A 15,816-nucleotide genomic window follows, 5' to 3' on the forward strand; every position below is an offset into this window, starting at 1 on the left:
CGTGGCGGCTATAATTTCCACGATTCCTCGATTCCCTCTCTGTACAAATAGAAACATTATTCGATATTCGATCTTCCGCGCTCGTATTTTCTGCTTGGAAACGTTTATCGTTACTTCGTTACTACGTTATTGCGAAAGCGATGGTAGTTCAATCACCGGCGTTTAATTACGGCGAATGTTTGTACGACGCTCGATGAAATAAAACACGGCGAGCTCGTAAAAGGATAAAGCGGACTCGGGGCTACTGTCTTTGTTCAATTATGCTGGCTTTCGCCCCGATACAGAGCCAGACGGACGAGCAATTATGTCTAAAGCCTTGCGATTTTCTTTGCAGGAGCGATTAAGACCACCTACGTACAACGCCGAGGACTACGCGATCGCCCTCAGACGATGGGGAAGGCGTCCATTAGGAAGCGTTCAAGACTCGCATGGTACCCTGCCGTCGACAACCAGTTCGAGTTCCGGTTACGCTTCCGGAAGCGGCGAGATGACCTTGAGACAATTCACGTCGGTCAGCGAGCTTCTGAACAAGCTCAGAGCTGACCTGAGGCTAGCGTTTCCAAGGTTGGTAGACATATATTACCTGCTCGACTTAATTGTTTATTAACGAACAATTCTTTCCCCACTTTCTTCCACTATGTTATCTACGTATACAGAGATACTATTTGAACTATACTTGTTGCAATGAAGCTTCAACTATGTTCTAATTGAAGTGGAATTTTGTTTATATAAACTTCATTTATCTGAACTCTTATTGTATCAACGAAAAATCATACATATGGGCAGGGAATCAATCAACTTCTATCATGTGAACTTTAGTTATGTACATGATCTGCTCGATGTTCTATGGGTTCATATGCTTCAATGAATAACACTAAATCAAAGGCTGCAAAATATTTAGAATTGACACGGAGGGAAGGAGAGGAGTATTTTAGTAAAAGTTCAACATTCTGCCACGACGATCAATCTCCTTTTCTTGAAAAATTCCAACACAACTGTACAGTTCTACAGTTTCTTGGAATTCCATAACAGTTACTAAATCTTCGCCGACTTCCTAAATTAATCAGACGCCTAATTATAATTGCAAATTGAGCGAAATTTAAACAGTTATTCTACTTTGCGTATCTGAAAGTTGCTTTCGTGCTCTCGTGAAAATGCCAGGACGTTTACAATTAATAACAACGTTGTTAATTATCAGGCATAGTTATTAAGCTCACGGAACTTTTTCCTGACACGATAGCTCGTCGAAGAGATTCATTTGGGAATCGTTGTTGCGAGTCGAGTGCAGGCGCGAAAAACTTCACTTTCGAACGATGGCGCACGACATGACACCCGGAAGCACGTGCGCTTGATTGTCCGTGAACAATTAGAATAAACGTTCGTACGGCTGGATTTACGCTCTCTCGCTGGAACTAACGACAAGAACACCACGAAAATACTTGGTACTAATTGAACAGGAAGGACGGCTCGAACGGGGCCGGATTTACAGTTACTTTTTATACGTATTTTTAAGAGAAGCGTTTCGATGTGGCTGAGTCCCCCTTCCCCGAAACTCGTAAAAATTCCTTCCCGATTTGGCTGCCGATTAGCCGACGGTCGTTAAACTTTTCTCCTTAAGAAGCAAAATAAACCTCGATCACGCACTTTCATGGAATCGCTCATATCCGAATTAAACACTTAACTGTGTTGTATGCAATTAGTCACGATTAAATAAAATATTTATACTGTGTTGATTTTTACCAACATTGCGCTACAGTCGATTAAAATAAAGATACATAATGTAAGAGAAAAAACTGCGTTTTATCTATATACTTCGCTCAAATTTATTCGAATGTTCAAAAATTCCTGTGAAAAATTACAGATTGATCGCTTTGACCATCTTGGTAATTTCTGCGTTAACGAATTAAGTATCTGCGTCTAATGAATTAAATATCTCTACTTCCTGGAAATTTGCACGCGCGAAAGATGATTTTCCTTTTTGCGTTTCTTACGTTTGTCTCGACTGTTAACTACCTTCGATAGCCGTATTTCATTTCGTCCGAAGATTGAATTAACCATGTGCGTGGACGAGCCGCGAAAACCATCCATCCGTCATTTCTCATCTCTGTGTAAATCATTAAAGAAAAAGTTATTCGCTCGGTTTCCTGTGATGTGGTAGCTTTTTGCGATATTACCTCGCCGCGGATAGGAGCAACAAAGAAACGGGTTTCCTCCGTGTTTCTAAGACAACACGGTGATCACAGCAGGATTAACGCGAATCAAGCTCCTCCTGGTATCGCGTTCAACGAAGGGCTAAATGATAGTCTCGTCCCCGTTAGGCGCCAACGTGATTAAAGATCGGACGTAAATGCTAAGATTTGTTCATGAACGTCGGTGGCTCATGCTATACCTCGGCGCAAGATCGACGATGTTTGTCTCGAAGTGCCCGAAGCGTGTACGTTGCTATTCATTCATAGCGCGTGTAATCACAGCCGCTAGACACGCGTCTGTAATTGGCTGCATCGATAGTCTCAAAGCTTCGCCGTTTTTGATTGCCATCAGAAAGCAAATACAACGAGTCCTACTTCCTTCGAAAATAAAGTTTAACGCTGCAATTACGGGGCGAAGCATTAAACTTCCTGCCAAAGAAATCAAAGCGAAAGACGGTAAAAAGACACGTAACGAAAGGTAACGAACCTTGTACTTTATCGAAATTCATTGAAATCTTTAAAAATGCGCCGTTGTAACATCTATAAATTGTAACGAAGTTACAACACGTAACGAAAGGTAACGAACCTTGTACTGTATGGAAATTCATTGAAATCTTTAAAAATGCGCCGTTGTAACATCTATAAATTGTAACGAAGCTACAACTCTGGTTACTATTGTCGTTAGAGAAGCGTGGATTGACAAATTTAAAAGACGTAGATTAATTAGATTTAATTCTGTGCCTATTAACGAGGTTGTATAGCGAAGATAAATCATAGAAATTTTGTTTCTCAATCGTCGTACCGTTACATCACTGCCTAGTCGAAATTCCTAATACGTAATGGGAGTAATAAATGACCTCAAGCTGCGACGTCGCCAGTCTCACATAGAACAACTAGCAAGGAAACACGCGAACGCTGTCGTTGCTTCATTCAGCCGTCGTTCCATCCTGACAGTGTATAATTTATTAACTGTTGTACTTTTATTATAAATTTCTGTCTTTCACAAATTATTAAATTAACAAGTCAATCAAAAGCTACCTATACATCTACCATAGTATCGTCATCTCTATGGAGTAGAATGCGAGCGAAGTTAATAGAAGACTTAACAAAACCACTGATTTTTCCACGATCTGTATCAGTTCGCAAGATAGAAGATTCAGTAAAGCGATAGGTACACCATATCTCGTCTAGTGTTACAATTTCAATGCTCTCTTCCTTATCTAGATTCGTATCAGATTGAGCGAGATTGGATCACACTCGCGTAGCACTGGTCAATCCATTAGCGCCAGCTTTTCATTCGCGACTTTATTTTTCGTGGGCAGAATTCAATCTCGACTGGCTTCCGGCTTCGTAGTTTATGTTCTAGACCACCCATTAATCGCTGAACTTGGATCGAACGAGATTACGAATAATCCAAGGGACGTATTATAGTTTAGGTGGCGGAGAAACGTGGCAGGAAAAGGCGAAAACGCAGGAATCGTCCAGGCAATATTCTCGAACTAATTCTTGTCCGATCGACGTGCTCGTTTACCCTTATTAAGCGCAATTTCACCGTGTGCATCGCCGCACAATTTCCAGCCAACGGATATTCGAAGCGGCGCGGCAAGAAGCGTTGTGCATAGATGAGAATGATTCTAATCACAACCCGACGAGTGTAAAAGGACAGAGAGGCAAGAATGCCAGACGCGTCCAGGAGCCCTCGTAAAAAGGATGCGCGAAGGATAACATCGAATCTCCTTTTCCTTGCGTTTAACCACGCGACTGCGGCAATTTGCGAGCGCTGCCCTGCAGCCGTTCTAAAATTAAAGTTACCACATACTGCGTGTGATCGTTTTATCGTGTTACATTTTTTTTTTTTTTTTGGAACTATCCTGTAAAATTATGCACTATAGAAAAATTTAGCGAAGTTTTTCCAAGTTAACGTATCTCTCTATCCTACAAAGAATATTCTTTCCTTGTCTGACTGCAAAATATTCGATCTGCTTTGTAGAGATTTAGGTATTGGTTTGAGCGGAGGTTTGAGCGAATGTTATAAGTTAGATTGTTCTCGGTACTACGTTATCTGCCAAAGAGATTGAAAACTTTTCGCAGTAAGACACGGAAGAGATATCCTTTGCAGAGTATTAACGGCTCAAATTTCGGAGGATGTTTTCACCCCTTAAACTTAAGTTAGCACAGCTAAGAAAATATACGTATCTACCATTCTTGGCTCTTCCCCAAACCTACAAAATTTCATCCAGATCGGACCTAGACCTTTGACAATGTCTCCTTGTAAGAAGAGAAAGGATGGTTTTCCAAGTGCTGATCCAGTACGATCTATGTCTTCGATCCTAAGACACGGTGACTTCTCATTGAAGATAAGAAAGAAGACTTTATCTCGAACCAGATATTCCAACATTTTCTCCTAGTCTCGTCTAAAGAGAAATCTCGAGTCTCGCGGGTAACTTCGTCGACAAGCTCGACAACCTGTTACGCGAATTCCCGAATCAAACTTGGTGTGACAATTTTCACCGGTTTGTCCTGTCACCGATTCGTGGACACGCGTGATCGCGGATGTTACACGAACGGTACCATACCTCAACGGCCATATGGACGACGCGAGCGTGTCCCACATTCGCTGGATGACTTATAATATGGTCAAGCTTCTTACCGCAGAGGCGAGCAGATAACCCGTAATGTAAGTAGCGGCCACGGATAAACGAATGCCGATATTACGGATAACTGTACAGCGGCTGGGTTGCCGTGCTCAATGCGCAAATCGATCTGGATGAGGCGCATCCTCGATTTCCAAGATCGAACCTTCGTATCATTTGTCGGGATCTTATTAGACCGTTTAACAGACGTTTTTACCGTGATCCCAGGTTGCCCGCCGACGACTCGGCTGGCGGAATCGATTTATTTTGAAACCGATCGTAATAATTGGCCGTCAAGATCGATTACGTTATCGGCCAGGTTATCTTTCTTTTCTACTTCGTTACAAGGCTAAACGTACGTGTTATCTGGGGCGAAGAAACGGACACACGATGTTAAAAACCATCTACAGCGAAGGAACAACCTTCGTTTTTGTAATATCGGCGTGAAATTCGTAGAATGTTCACGGTTCTCGGGATAACCGTATCGAAAATGTAAGAATTTACAGAATATCCGTAATCTCGGTAATAGTCGGTCTTTGGATTTGGGTTAACGAACAGTTGGAATTTTTCCACGTTCTTGTTCAAATCCACGGGTTAGATAAGTCGGAGGATTCTATTCCGTGCTATGCCGGAATAATTGACTTTGTAATCATTGGTACGAAACTAATGGCAAGCAGTCGAATGGAATTTTTGCTTTCCATCCGCCAAGTTTTCCATTGCCGCAACGTACTTTCATCGAGAACGGTCTCTTATCTTTATCGTTGTGGGATCAGCAGGGTTTAAGGATTCGCGTGTGCCTTGAAACGGGCCGTCAATGAAACAAACGTGTTATTAGAGTGTACGTATACTCGGCGGAGCGAGAAAGAAAGAAAAGAATTGCCGGGGCATAACGAGTTATTATCACCTATTAACTGTTGAGACCGGGCGTTTAATTAGACGTTCGCATTGCTCTAATTAAATAAGAGCTTTGCGATTTGAAACAAATTGTTCGAGATAACCAGTGCACCCTGAGCACGAGACGTCTTTTTTCTCTTGTGAAACGCTGATATCGGAAACTTTAAAAGAGAATTCTTCATCATTCTACAAAGGCTCGCGTGTCTTGGCTCTTACTATGCGAATCAGGCTTCGTTTTCATTGATATTCCGCGTCGTCGGTTTCTTTCGTCAATCATTACTCGTTTAAAGGACCTGCCTTTCGGATAGCGGTCACTGAAAGGATTCCTTGGTCCATTCATAAAACCAAACTTCTTTGTATTCACGGAACGAATCTTTTCACTAGAATGAAGGATACTGTGCGCTGAATTTCGTATCTGCCAAATATTCAGGAAACCGGTTCGTCAGAATGTTACCACATTAATAAACAAATCCCCCCTACCGATTTGTCTAAATTTTTAATTTATTTATCTACGTTTGTTTACTTACATCCAGGATTTCTTTATTCGCATTGCAGATTAATTTTTCTATTTTCTGGGATGCATATCTGTACGCTGAATTTTTTATTTGCATCCCGGCTTTGTTTATTTACATCTCAAATTTGCTCATTTGGAAACTCAGTGTCGATTGCAAAAATATCTTACAGATCATCGATAAAGTACTACAGCCTTTTACATTTTTCTTACAGAATGTTAGAAAGCGATGATACTTGGACGAACTCCTAGATCATTATTTAAAGATTATGCAAAGAAGCGTTTGCATTTTATGATAAGGCCTAATGAAGGGTGTCTCGTATTAACGTTCGAGATTACAGTTCGCTTAGAAGCACATAATTATCTCGTCAGAAAAAGAAAAAGGGTTCGTAAAATTTATACAGTACGTTTCTTATAAACCAGCCTGGTTCTCCCCCTGTTTTTCTTCTTCTTCTTCCACGTGGGGAAATATCAACCGCGTCGAAGAAGCCTCGACCGGCCACCGAACCCACGATACCCCACGATGCTTCCGTTTCACGTAACAGAGAATGCGTAACTGCTTCCTACTTAATGGAAACCAAGGAAGTCTTATTTTTTCGCGCGATATCAAATCCCGTTTCTTCGTATTTCAACAAAGGAACAATCATTCACTTTCTTAACCCAAATTTCGCTTTTCTTTGAACAGCAATCATCGATGAAATAATTAAATTTCGCATAGATATGACGAAGTAAGTATTTTGACACAGTGAAGGCGAAACGAATCGCGATTTATGTCGCGCGAAATAACTTTTATATTTACAACAATCGTGACTTCGATTTAATTGCAGCAGTGCGTTTAGTTAATATCTGGGTGACAAGAGATATTTATCTTTTAAAACATGCACGCGTAATCCTCTTAAACGTTTTATATTCCATTCGTCCCTTTATTTACGACGTAACACCATGCATGCTAATAGACGATAATTTATTACGACAGAAACGTGATGCCTTTATCGTCGGTGCTACTGTAGGTGCCTACAGGAATAGGAATTATATGTACATACATATTTCGTAATTTACCTCCTTCGTGCGGTTTATCCATATTGTCAGCACATATTTTCGTAAAATATATACGTAATGTAGTACCTCGACGTATAGCTTCTCTAAATTAGCCTCCGTTATATAAGACGTTATCTTTCATCGGTTATTGTCTTTCGAGTAACAATAAAAACGATAGCAGATGTAGCTTCCTAAGTGAAATTAACTTCCTCGATTTGTTCGTCGATCCTTTCCGATGTAATAAAAAAAAAAAGACACAGTAAAAAGAAGATGCGGAGCGTGAATTACGCAACGTAGGCACAGGCCAAAAATATCGCGCGAAAGAGAAACGTCCCAAGTTACGGTGGCTTTCGTTTTCTTTTGCTCTTGTGTCGTCCATTGCCTTAAATTTTAGGGTGTGCCCACACACCAGGTAATAAGAAACACTTGGTATTCATGCGGCGTCCGCCGAAGGCATTCTTACGTACACCGTGGTCTGCATAATGCGGGATGTAATATAATGCACCCATTGCTGGCCAAAAGTTCGCATGACGTCTTCACGGAAAGCGTGTTTTCGATAGCGAAGTCGTTCTCCTTGGAACGAATTCCTCTTTGTCCCGCTAGTCTTTCTTTTTTTCCACCTCGCGCGAAACTCTTTCCGATCGCCTATGAATACATTATCTCGGAATAAAAGCTCACTCTTAGAATCGTAGAGCTGCGAGTACCTGCAAGATAAACCGCAATTCTCGCGTGAATCTAAACGAAGGAAACGAACATCGAAGACTATCATCGATGTCTTTCATCCGTCTCGAACTTTATGGACAGCGGTGGAAAGTATCGTGAAATTTATACTGATATCGGTTTAACAACGTTGCATAGGGTGGTCTGCGGTCACGTTTCGCTTCTTACGTATCTTTTACCGTCACTCTCGTTCACGCACGAGCTTTCATTTTCTCCAGTATCCAAATGGGGGCCTTGGTGTATTTTTAAGACGAGCCCAACAAAGGCTATCCACGGTGTTTGCGCCGTAGAATCGTAATGCCGCGGTGTATTTCGCGCACGTACACTAGTACACTTACACACGTGCGTACCACGATATCCCCGCACGGTATGCATAATACGACGGCTAACATAATGCATCTATTGTTGGACGAGAGAACTCTCTCTTTCTCACTCTTGTTTACCCTAAGGTAAATTGGCGACGATCGCATATACATAGGCGGTTACATAGAAAACGTTTTAATACTCATTTGCATGCATTCAACCGGCGTACATGGCGCTTATATACGGTGTTTATAGAATCACCGTCTAGACGAGGACGTCTCCTCATCTTGAATAGTCTGGTTTTTTTCTTTTTAGAAGCCCGTAGGTGCGAGCTACAGAATGATTTACGACTGTTTGTCCAATCATCGGGAAAAAATTTGGAACACGGGGTAACGTTCTGGACGCGGAATTCCTCCGGGAATAATTACCTTTGTTAGTCCTCCGATGAAGGAAAACACGTGTTTTCATTATTTCGTAGAGAATGCGGCGTGCGACGGAATTTTAAGAACATGTTTCCGTGGGTGAATAACGAAGCTGTTATTCGTATACGAACTATCTTCTAAGCTGTTATTCGTGCATCAGCTGCTGAATAATCTATCAGTTACTAATATTAGGGAATTTTCAAGTTACGAACCAGTTGAATTCAAGATATCCTTTTTACAATTTCGAGTCAAGTAAAATGATCAAATGGTATGCAATTTTTTAAATCTTCACATCATTTCCAGGGCAAAAATGCAGCATTGTCGTGCTTTATAAACGACGTTACATACGCATTATGCTTATGCAACAGAAATACTTATCTCGGTGAGGCAATGGAATTGAACTTTAACTAGAAATTTCTGACAATTTGCACTGACATACGCAACCGTGACGAATACGTAATTGACGTAATTTCTGTCTCGTTGGTCGAAAAAAGGTGTGAGTCGATGTCGTCCATTTATCGTTCGCACCTATCTTTTTGTCTTCCCGTATTTTGACCAGTCACGAATAACGGAACGCGCGATATTGTCGACATTATGAAGGATTAATCAGCTGTTTTGCTTGTTATCCGTGAACGTGCGAAATTTTGTATACCACTAATTATGTAAATCTGGATAATTCCCTCGTTTTTTAACCAATGTCTTGAAGAACGAAGATTTTACCGCAGTTTACAAAGTTCTCGCGAAATATAACGCGATTGCGTAATAACTGAACCGTGTAGAAAGTGACAAAAGTGTTCTTGGCAAGGAAATTCTCACGACTCGGAAGAGGTAGTCTGCAACAAGGTGTATAAAGCTGATGGAATGGCCGGTGCACCATGTTACACGCGTCTCAGCTGTATAATTAAGGAAATTAACGTGACACGATCAGAGATAGCTCTCGTCCATTAAGCAGATCCCACTCGTACTGGAAAAGATCCCATACAACTGAAAGAAGAAACGCAATCGGTATATAGTCTCGAAACGAACTTTCTTCGTGGATACGTCATACTTTGACAGTCGTAATATCTATTTCCTTGGCTTCGCACCTGTCTACCTTAAGGCCATCACACGTATACTTACCGGTTGAATGTGGTCGTACAGGGAAACCATCGTGTTGTTCCTCTTCTTGGTCGAACGATCGATGAATCCGATATGTGGTAAAGTGATATCTTAACAAGAATTCTAGACGAACGATAATCGAGTATAAAGTACTAATAATGACACTGGTCGATACTCGAAGCTACGCTAAAGTCGATCATCCGTGCCTTTACATGCGATAAGCGACGAAAATTTATTAAAAAAAAAGAAAAAGAAAAAGGAAGGAACCACGTCGAAGAAAGAAATATCATATAATTATTTAAGAGATTAACGGATTCCTTTTCATACAGCCTGTATCTGGGAATTTATGTTTAATAATAATGTTAGAATAAGTTGAAAAGCGTGTAATTTAATTGAAGTATATTTTCTCGTCCACCTCCTCGTATTTATTACATTAATAGTTATCGGGTTCTTGCGCCGTCACTCTGATAATCGTTCCGTTGACAACCTCGAAGGAACTTGCTTAATAGCGCGCTTATAAAACCGGATTGGTTTTTCTCTTAATCGTAAGGTCCCATAATTATGTAATTATACCTTTTTTCACCTTGCCTACGGTTCAATGGCTGTTACAGTAGCCACCACAACATACCGAGGTTCAACATTAAAGCATCAAGTAGCGGGATTGATTGATGCAGTGACACTCAGCTCAGTGACACACTGTGTTCTATCTTTTTAAATAAATACCCGCGTTAACACCTGACCGATTTATGTTGATTTATTTATCAACTCATTAATTATATGCTTAACGTTATAGAAATTGGATAATGCGACGTCCGCGATGATTAGTGCGCATCACGCGAGCGAGAATCACGCAACGGTGTCGAAGAGATATTTAGAGTTACGAGAATTAGAAGAAGAAACGCATACATACGAAAAGACAGAATTGAGATAACAGAAAATAATCCACGAGAAGAACGTCTTCCCAATTCCTGGAATAAGGATTCTAGGACTATAAGAAACATATGCTAGTAGTCTGAGGACTTGATAGGGTGGAGTTGAACCGCAACACTGTAGAAAACGTGACATGATATCCGCAAGCTATATTGCATATATACACGTAACTGCACACGATAGATACTGAACACATGCGTGTGTTCAAGGTAAATGTGTTCATACCGTTACTTCCGGTCTCCGATACCATAGATGTATTAGGATATGCAATCAACGATGTATCACTTTGTAGTACATGTACCGCTTTCCGTACCATAGAACTTCATTTAAAATGTCTTACTAACGATTCTAGCTTTAGCAAAGATCGCTAAAATAACGAAGAAAGTATCTAACGTCTCAAATAATTCTGCTTGTACTTAACAAATAAAATATCACGCTTATGAATGAATTATATCGTCGATTGAAAGAAATAATTATGTTTCAGCTTCGTTCAGGAATTCGCTTCACCGCCAGCTGATGGGATAACTTTGTTACTTGAGACACTTCGCGGTGTTCAGTTGGCCCAAAGCTCACCACCGTCTTCCGGTCACACGGGTCCAAGAGTGGGTACCAGAAGAGCTGCACTGGACGAGTTGGGTTGCGTCGAATGTCTGGCTGCCTGCACCGAACGATGCACCGACGCACCGAGGCTCCTAGTGCAAGCCCAACCCGGTCTTCTTGCTCTGGCAGTTTGTCTGACTAGTAGCTTGAACCGGTCCCGAGTCCTAGCTCTCCAGGTAACAATCGTCACTTCCGTTCCAAGCACCGCGGTACTGTTAATCAAAAACGAATTCAGTTGGAGTCGTACGTGTGGTATATTTCACATATCGCGTACTTCTCTCAGAACATAATTCTTGCATATCTTCCTATCATCTCACAATACATGTATCTTATATCAACGTCACATAACGTTAACAAGTGTTAACAGTTCGAAAGTTGGACACTTTATTTATTTGAACCGATTTGTTCGCCGCAATTTTCGCTTAGGTTTGATCTCGGAGTCAAGTATACATATGTATATAGATAATAATTATATCTTTAGTTTTCGCCGAGTGCTTTATCGCGTGCCTTTATCGTGCGCTTTTATCGCCTTCTGACCGTTTAGCGAATAGATTCGCGTGCAATCTCCTCTAAAACGTACTACTAACCAGCGCAATAAAGTTGGCATCCGAGCTGTGACGGAATGCGCGATTAACAGGAGAGGAAAAATAAAAAGCGAACCCAATGGGGATAGAGTGGGTCAGGCTTCTGGCACTTGGCAAGATGATCGTCTCTTATGTACTATATCTGACCCATTCAGATAATCGTAAACGCGCGTATCCAGCAAACTCGGTCCACTTGACGGCTGGGGCCCCGTTATTTCGAGAGTGTACGCCGTCGAGAACCAGTTTTTATCGTCTATCCAAACGTTATTCGGCCGGCTTCATTTGCAACCTCATACACGCCCCTATACTCTCCGCTACTTTTTATTTCCTCCACCGTCCGAGGAAGTGCACCTTGCCAAGCATCGCGGTTACGATCAGATGTTGACTAACCGAACTGGATAATTACTTCCACAGCACGTGATCACAGAGTTACGGCACAGCGAGAATATAATGAGAATAAAGAGATCGTTATCCCGTCGGTGAGGAACTGTCGACGGGATTCAGCTGCCGACCAATGCTACGAAAACTCGCGATTCTTATTTTCCATCATACGTAACTATTAATTACGTGCTGGTTCTAATTTCATTCTCACAAGAAATTTAGTTTGCGTAACTCTCGATCGCGATAGACGAGGGGAACGAGCTGCTGTTTAAGCGGCAGGCTCAAGAATTTATTACAAGTTTCTCTAAGATTGTTTGCTTCTTCCAGTTACTGACAAAGGTCTGTCAGACACCGGGTGGTCACGCAGTGGTCTCGGAAGCTGTATCTACTCTTAGGCTGAAATATGGCGAGGGTGGAAGATTCCGTTTCCTCGCTGGAGCTCTCCTGGCTCCCAGAGCAGCGATTGCACTGAGAGTCGCAGGAGTTTCATTCCTGAACGCCTTCCTAAAATCTGCATCGCGGACGCAAACCAGATTGTACATTCAGGTAACGTATATCGATCGAAAACTGATAGTTCCTTAGGGAATTTCTACGATTAGGAATTAGAAATTGCACTCGAGAATCTTTGACGATATTTTCACGATTTCCATGACGAATAACCGGTTGGTCTGTTCGTCATTAGGCTGAAGCCTGCGAAGCTGGACTGGAGCCGCAGGTCCTTCAAGAATGGCTGAAAGAATTGGACGGCAGGGAGGAGGACGCTTTGAACGATCTTCTACATAAGGAAGTTCAGAAATGGTCGCACAACTGCGTGGACGTGGACGCCCTACAGCGACGAGTTGTACGTGCCGAGGAAACTTGTAGGATTCTCAGTAAAAAAGTTTCGGCTCTGCAGACGCAACTTCAGCAAATGCAATTGGAGAAGTTGAACAATTACAACCTGGAGGATCGTGAGAAGATGACAGTGCTTGGTACGAAACAGTCGCCGAAAATGTCCTCGAACGCCGAGGACGAAGGCATCAGCTCGTCAGAGAGATCGAGTAGTCCAGAGAATACGAAACACCAGTCGCGAACCAATCATCAGAAAGTCAGCGCGTCTCCGGACAACGATCAGGAAACGACGATAGACGACGTGATCGAGGAACTGAGGATTATCGTGAAGGACGCGGAACAAGAGATCGGTGACAAGAACCACGAACAGAATCGGATAGATCATGGGGATCAGGACTTTTATAACGAGAATTCTTCCAAAACGAAGTTACATAGAACTAATTCGAAGGTTTCGTTAAATAATTCCGAAACGTACGTTTACGAAAAAGTCTTGAAGAGAGATCATCAAACGGACACGAAGATTTTGAAGTCTAACACCGGTTCTAACGTGTCCCAAAGCGTGATCAAAGGTGAACAGGTGACTTACTTTGGTAATGATCGGGATTACAGTACAGATTCCAGTGGTGGCAGGAGATTGAACGGTGAAACACGCAGAGTTTCGAAATCTTCCGTGGAAGGAAGCGTGAAGATCGTTGTAAAGGGACCTGACGTGGAAGAAGCAATCGTTCCGACTATTCTACATCCCCAACCGCCTAGAAAATCACCGCCTTGTTTGTCGGCCATCATGGCAGTGAGGCACTGTGACTTTATCGACCAGGAAGAGGCGTTCAATTCTCACGATGAAGATATCGAAGACGAAACACTGGGTGATGGTAGCGATTCCCTTCTCAGTGCCTCTCGGCTGAAATATAATGGCAAGAATCAAGCGTACGAGGAACAAATCAAAAACACCGAGGTCGATCATTTCCAAAAGCAGTGCAACCGGAAAGAAACAGAAAATACCAGTGATCGTAAGATGAAGAAAAGCTTCGACGATCTCCGGTGTTTCAGTGAAAACGAAATAAAAGAGAAAAAAACGATCAGGAACTACGAGACATCGTGCAATACGAAGAACAAAACGACGAACGAGACGAAATCGAGTAATAGACAAACAGACGGAATTTCCCACAGACATAGTTCGAAATATAGAAGCGAGGTAGAAAAGAGGAAACTTCTTCGTAGATCTGCGAGTCACGATTATCTCGAATCGAGTGCTTCCAGCCCACGATCGAAAAGATCCAGTAAAAGTAGAGTAGAGAATCACATTAGAAAGTTTGAGAGCCTGAACTCTTTCGACGAGCATCGAAGTCTCCAGAGTTACGGAAGACCCGGCAGCTCGGAGAATTTAAGCAAACAGGAGCAGTTTTTCGGAGAAGGAAACTCGAGAAGTAGGATGCGCAGATCAGAGTCGTTCCATCACGTATCTCATATCGCTAGAAAGGATCAGTGCTCGTCACAAGGAGGAAGTGACAGTGGATTGTTCTATGTTACGGACTTCAACCTTGAACCTCTGGTAACGCGGAGACCCAGATCCATCGAGGCTCCAAAATCTCCCAATCTACTAACCAAATCTTTGGATAGGATCGACGAAGGTCTAGACTCGATGATCGATATTGTAATCATGGAGGAGAAAACTCAATGGAGTTCTAGTAAATATCAATCCAAGACGAAAAAGTGTCGAGAAGAAAGGGCACTTGTTAGATCGAAGTCAAGTAGATTAGAAGACTCGAAAAGTTGCTTCGAACTGACATCCAAAGGCAGGAAGGAAGAATCGAAGAGTAAACATCTAAAAAGCGATGAATTTTATTCCGGGCATGTGAGCAATAAGCAATTAAGAAGTGACGAGCTGTACGAGGAACAGAGAAATCGAGAATGGAACGAGCTTAATTCTTCCAGGAAAAACGAATTAGATCTTGACTGTACTCCAATGATACTGATGAAGAATGGCGTGAGACATAATTCATTCTGTCAGAATGAGAATATTGGTAACAGGTTCTTGAATAAATCGATGGATTCCGGGATCTTCGCTGGACGAACTTACGACACATTTGGATTAGGGAAAAATCGGTTTAATGCTGGGAAATATTCGGGAAATCAACAGATGAAAGAAAGTCCAATTGGAAGAAGAAACACTACTTCCTCTGCAGGTGGAAATCGTGGAAAAGTCACTGATGTTGTTTCAGGGCTTTATTAAAACTATTTGAGTGTATTCAAATTTCCTGATTCTGCTCATATGCTCACAGAAGATATTGTATTATAGATTGGAATATATTCTTGTACAGATTTGAGAGAGTTATCAAGAAGCTTTAAGCGATTTTTGCTTAATATTTCATAAACGTTTCGTATTTCTTTTCTCACACTCGTTACACGACGGCATCGAAATTAAAACGTAATATCGTTGTTTGTAATATTTATCTTAATTTTCAATTCAGCCAACACGCGACTCCAATGTTGCTACGTATTATTGGCCAATTGACAATCTAATTTATATTGTAATTAATACTGTTGATAAATCTGGTAAACATGTACGTTTCAGTATGAAAATAAGTATTTTGGTGATGGAGCGATTACACGATTTTAGTAGACGGTGTGCAATATATTCTTTCTTTCAAATAAGTATGTATCTTTGTAATTAATTAATTG

At 41.6% G+C, this 15,816-nt stretch overlaps 1 protein-coding gene across 2 annotated transcripts in view; it reads left to right on the forward strand.

Annotated features, from left to right (window-relative positions):
- The window catches only part of LOC126873282 (uncharacterized), a 47,869-nt gene extending 32,077 nt beyond the window's left edge, over positions 1-15,792 (forward strand). For both annotated transcript variants that reach the window (XM_050633999.1, XM_050634000.1), the window contains exons 3-6: positions 335-564; positions 11,223-11,514; positions 12,631-12,849; positions 12,986-15,792. In XM_050633999.1, coding sequence (XP_050489956.1) covers positions 335-564; positions 11,223-11,514; positions 12,631-12,849; positions 12,986-15,367 — 3,123 coding nt within the window. In that variant the 3' untranslated portion in view covers positions 15,368-15,792. The remainder of the gene's footprint in view (positions 1-334; positions 565-11,222; positions 11,515-12,630; positions 12,850-12,985) is intronic.
- The last annotated feature ends 24 nt before the right edge of the window (positions 15,793-15,816 follow it).

This window comes from Bombus huntii, chromosome 14 (assembly GCF_024542735.1).
Source record: "Bombus huntii isolate Logan2020A chromosome 14, iyBomHunt1.1, whole genome shotgun sequence".
NCBI lineage: Eukaryota > Metazoa > Arthropoda > Insecta > Hymenoptera > Apidae > Bombus > Bombus huntii.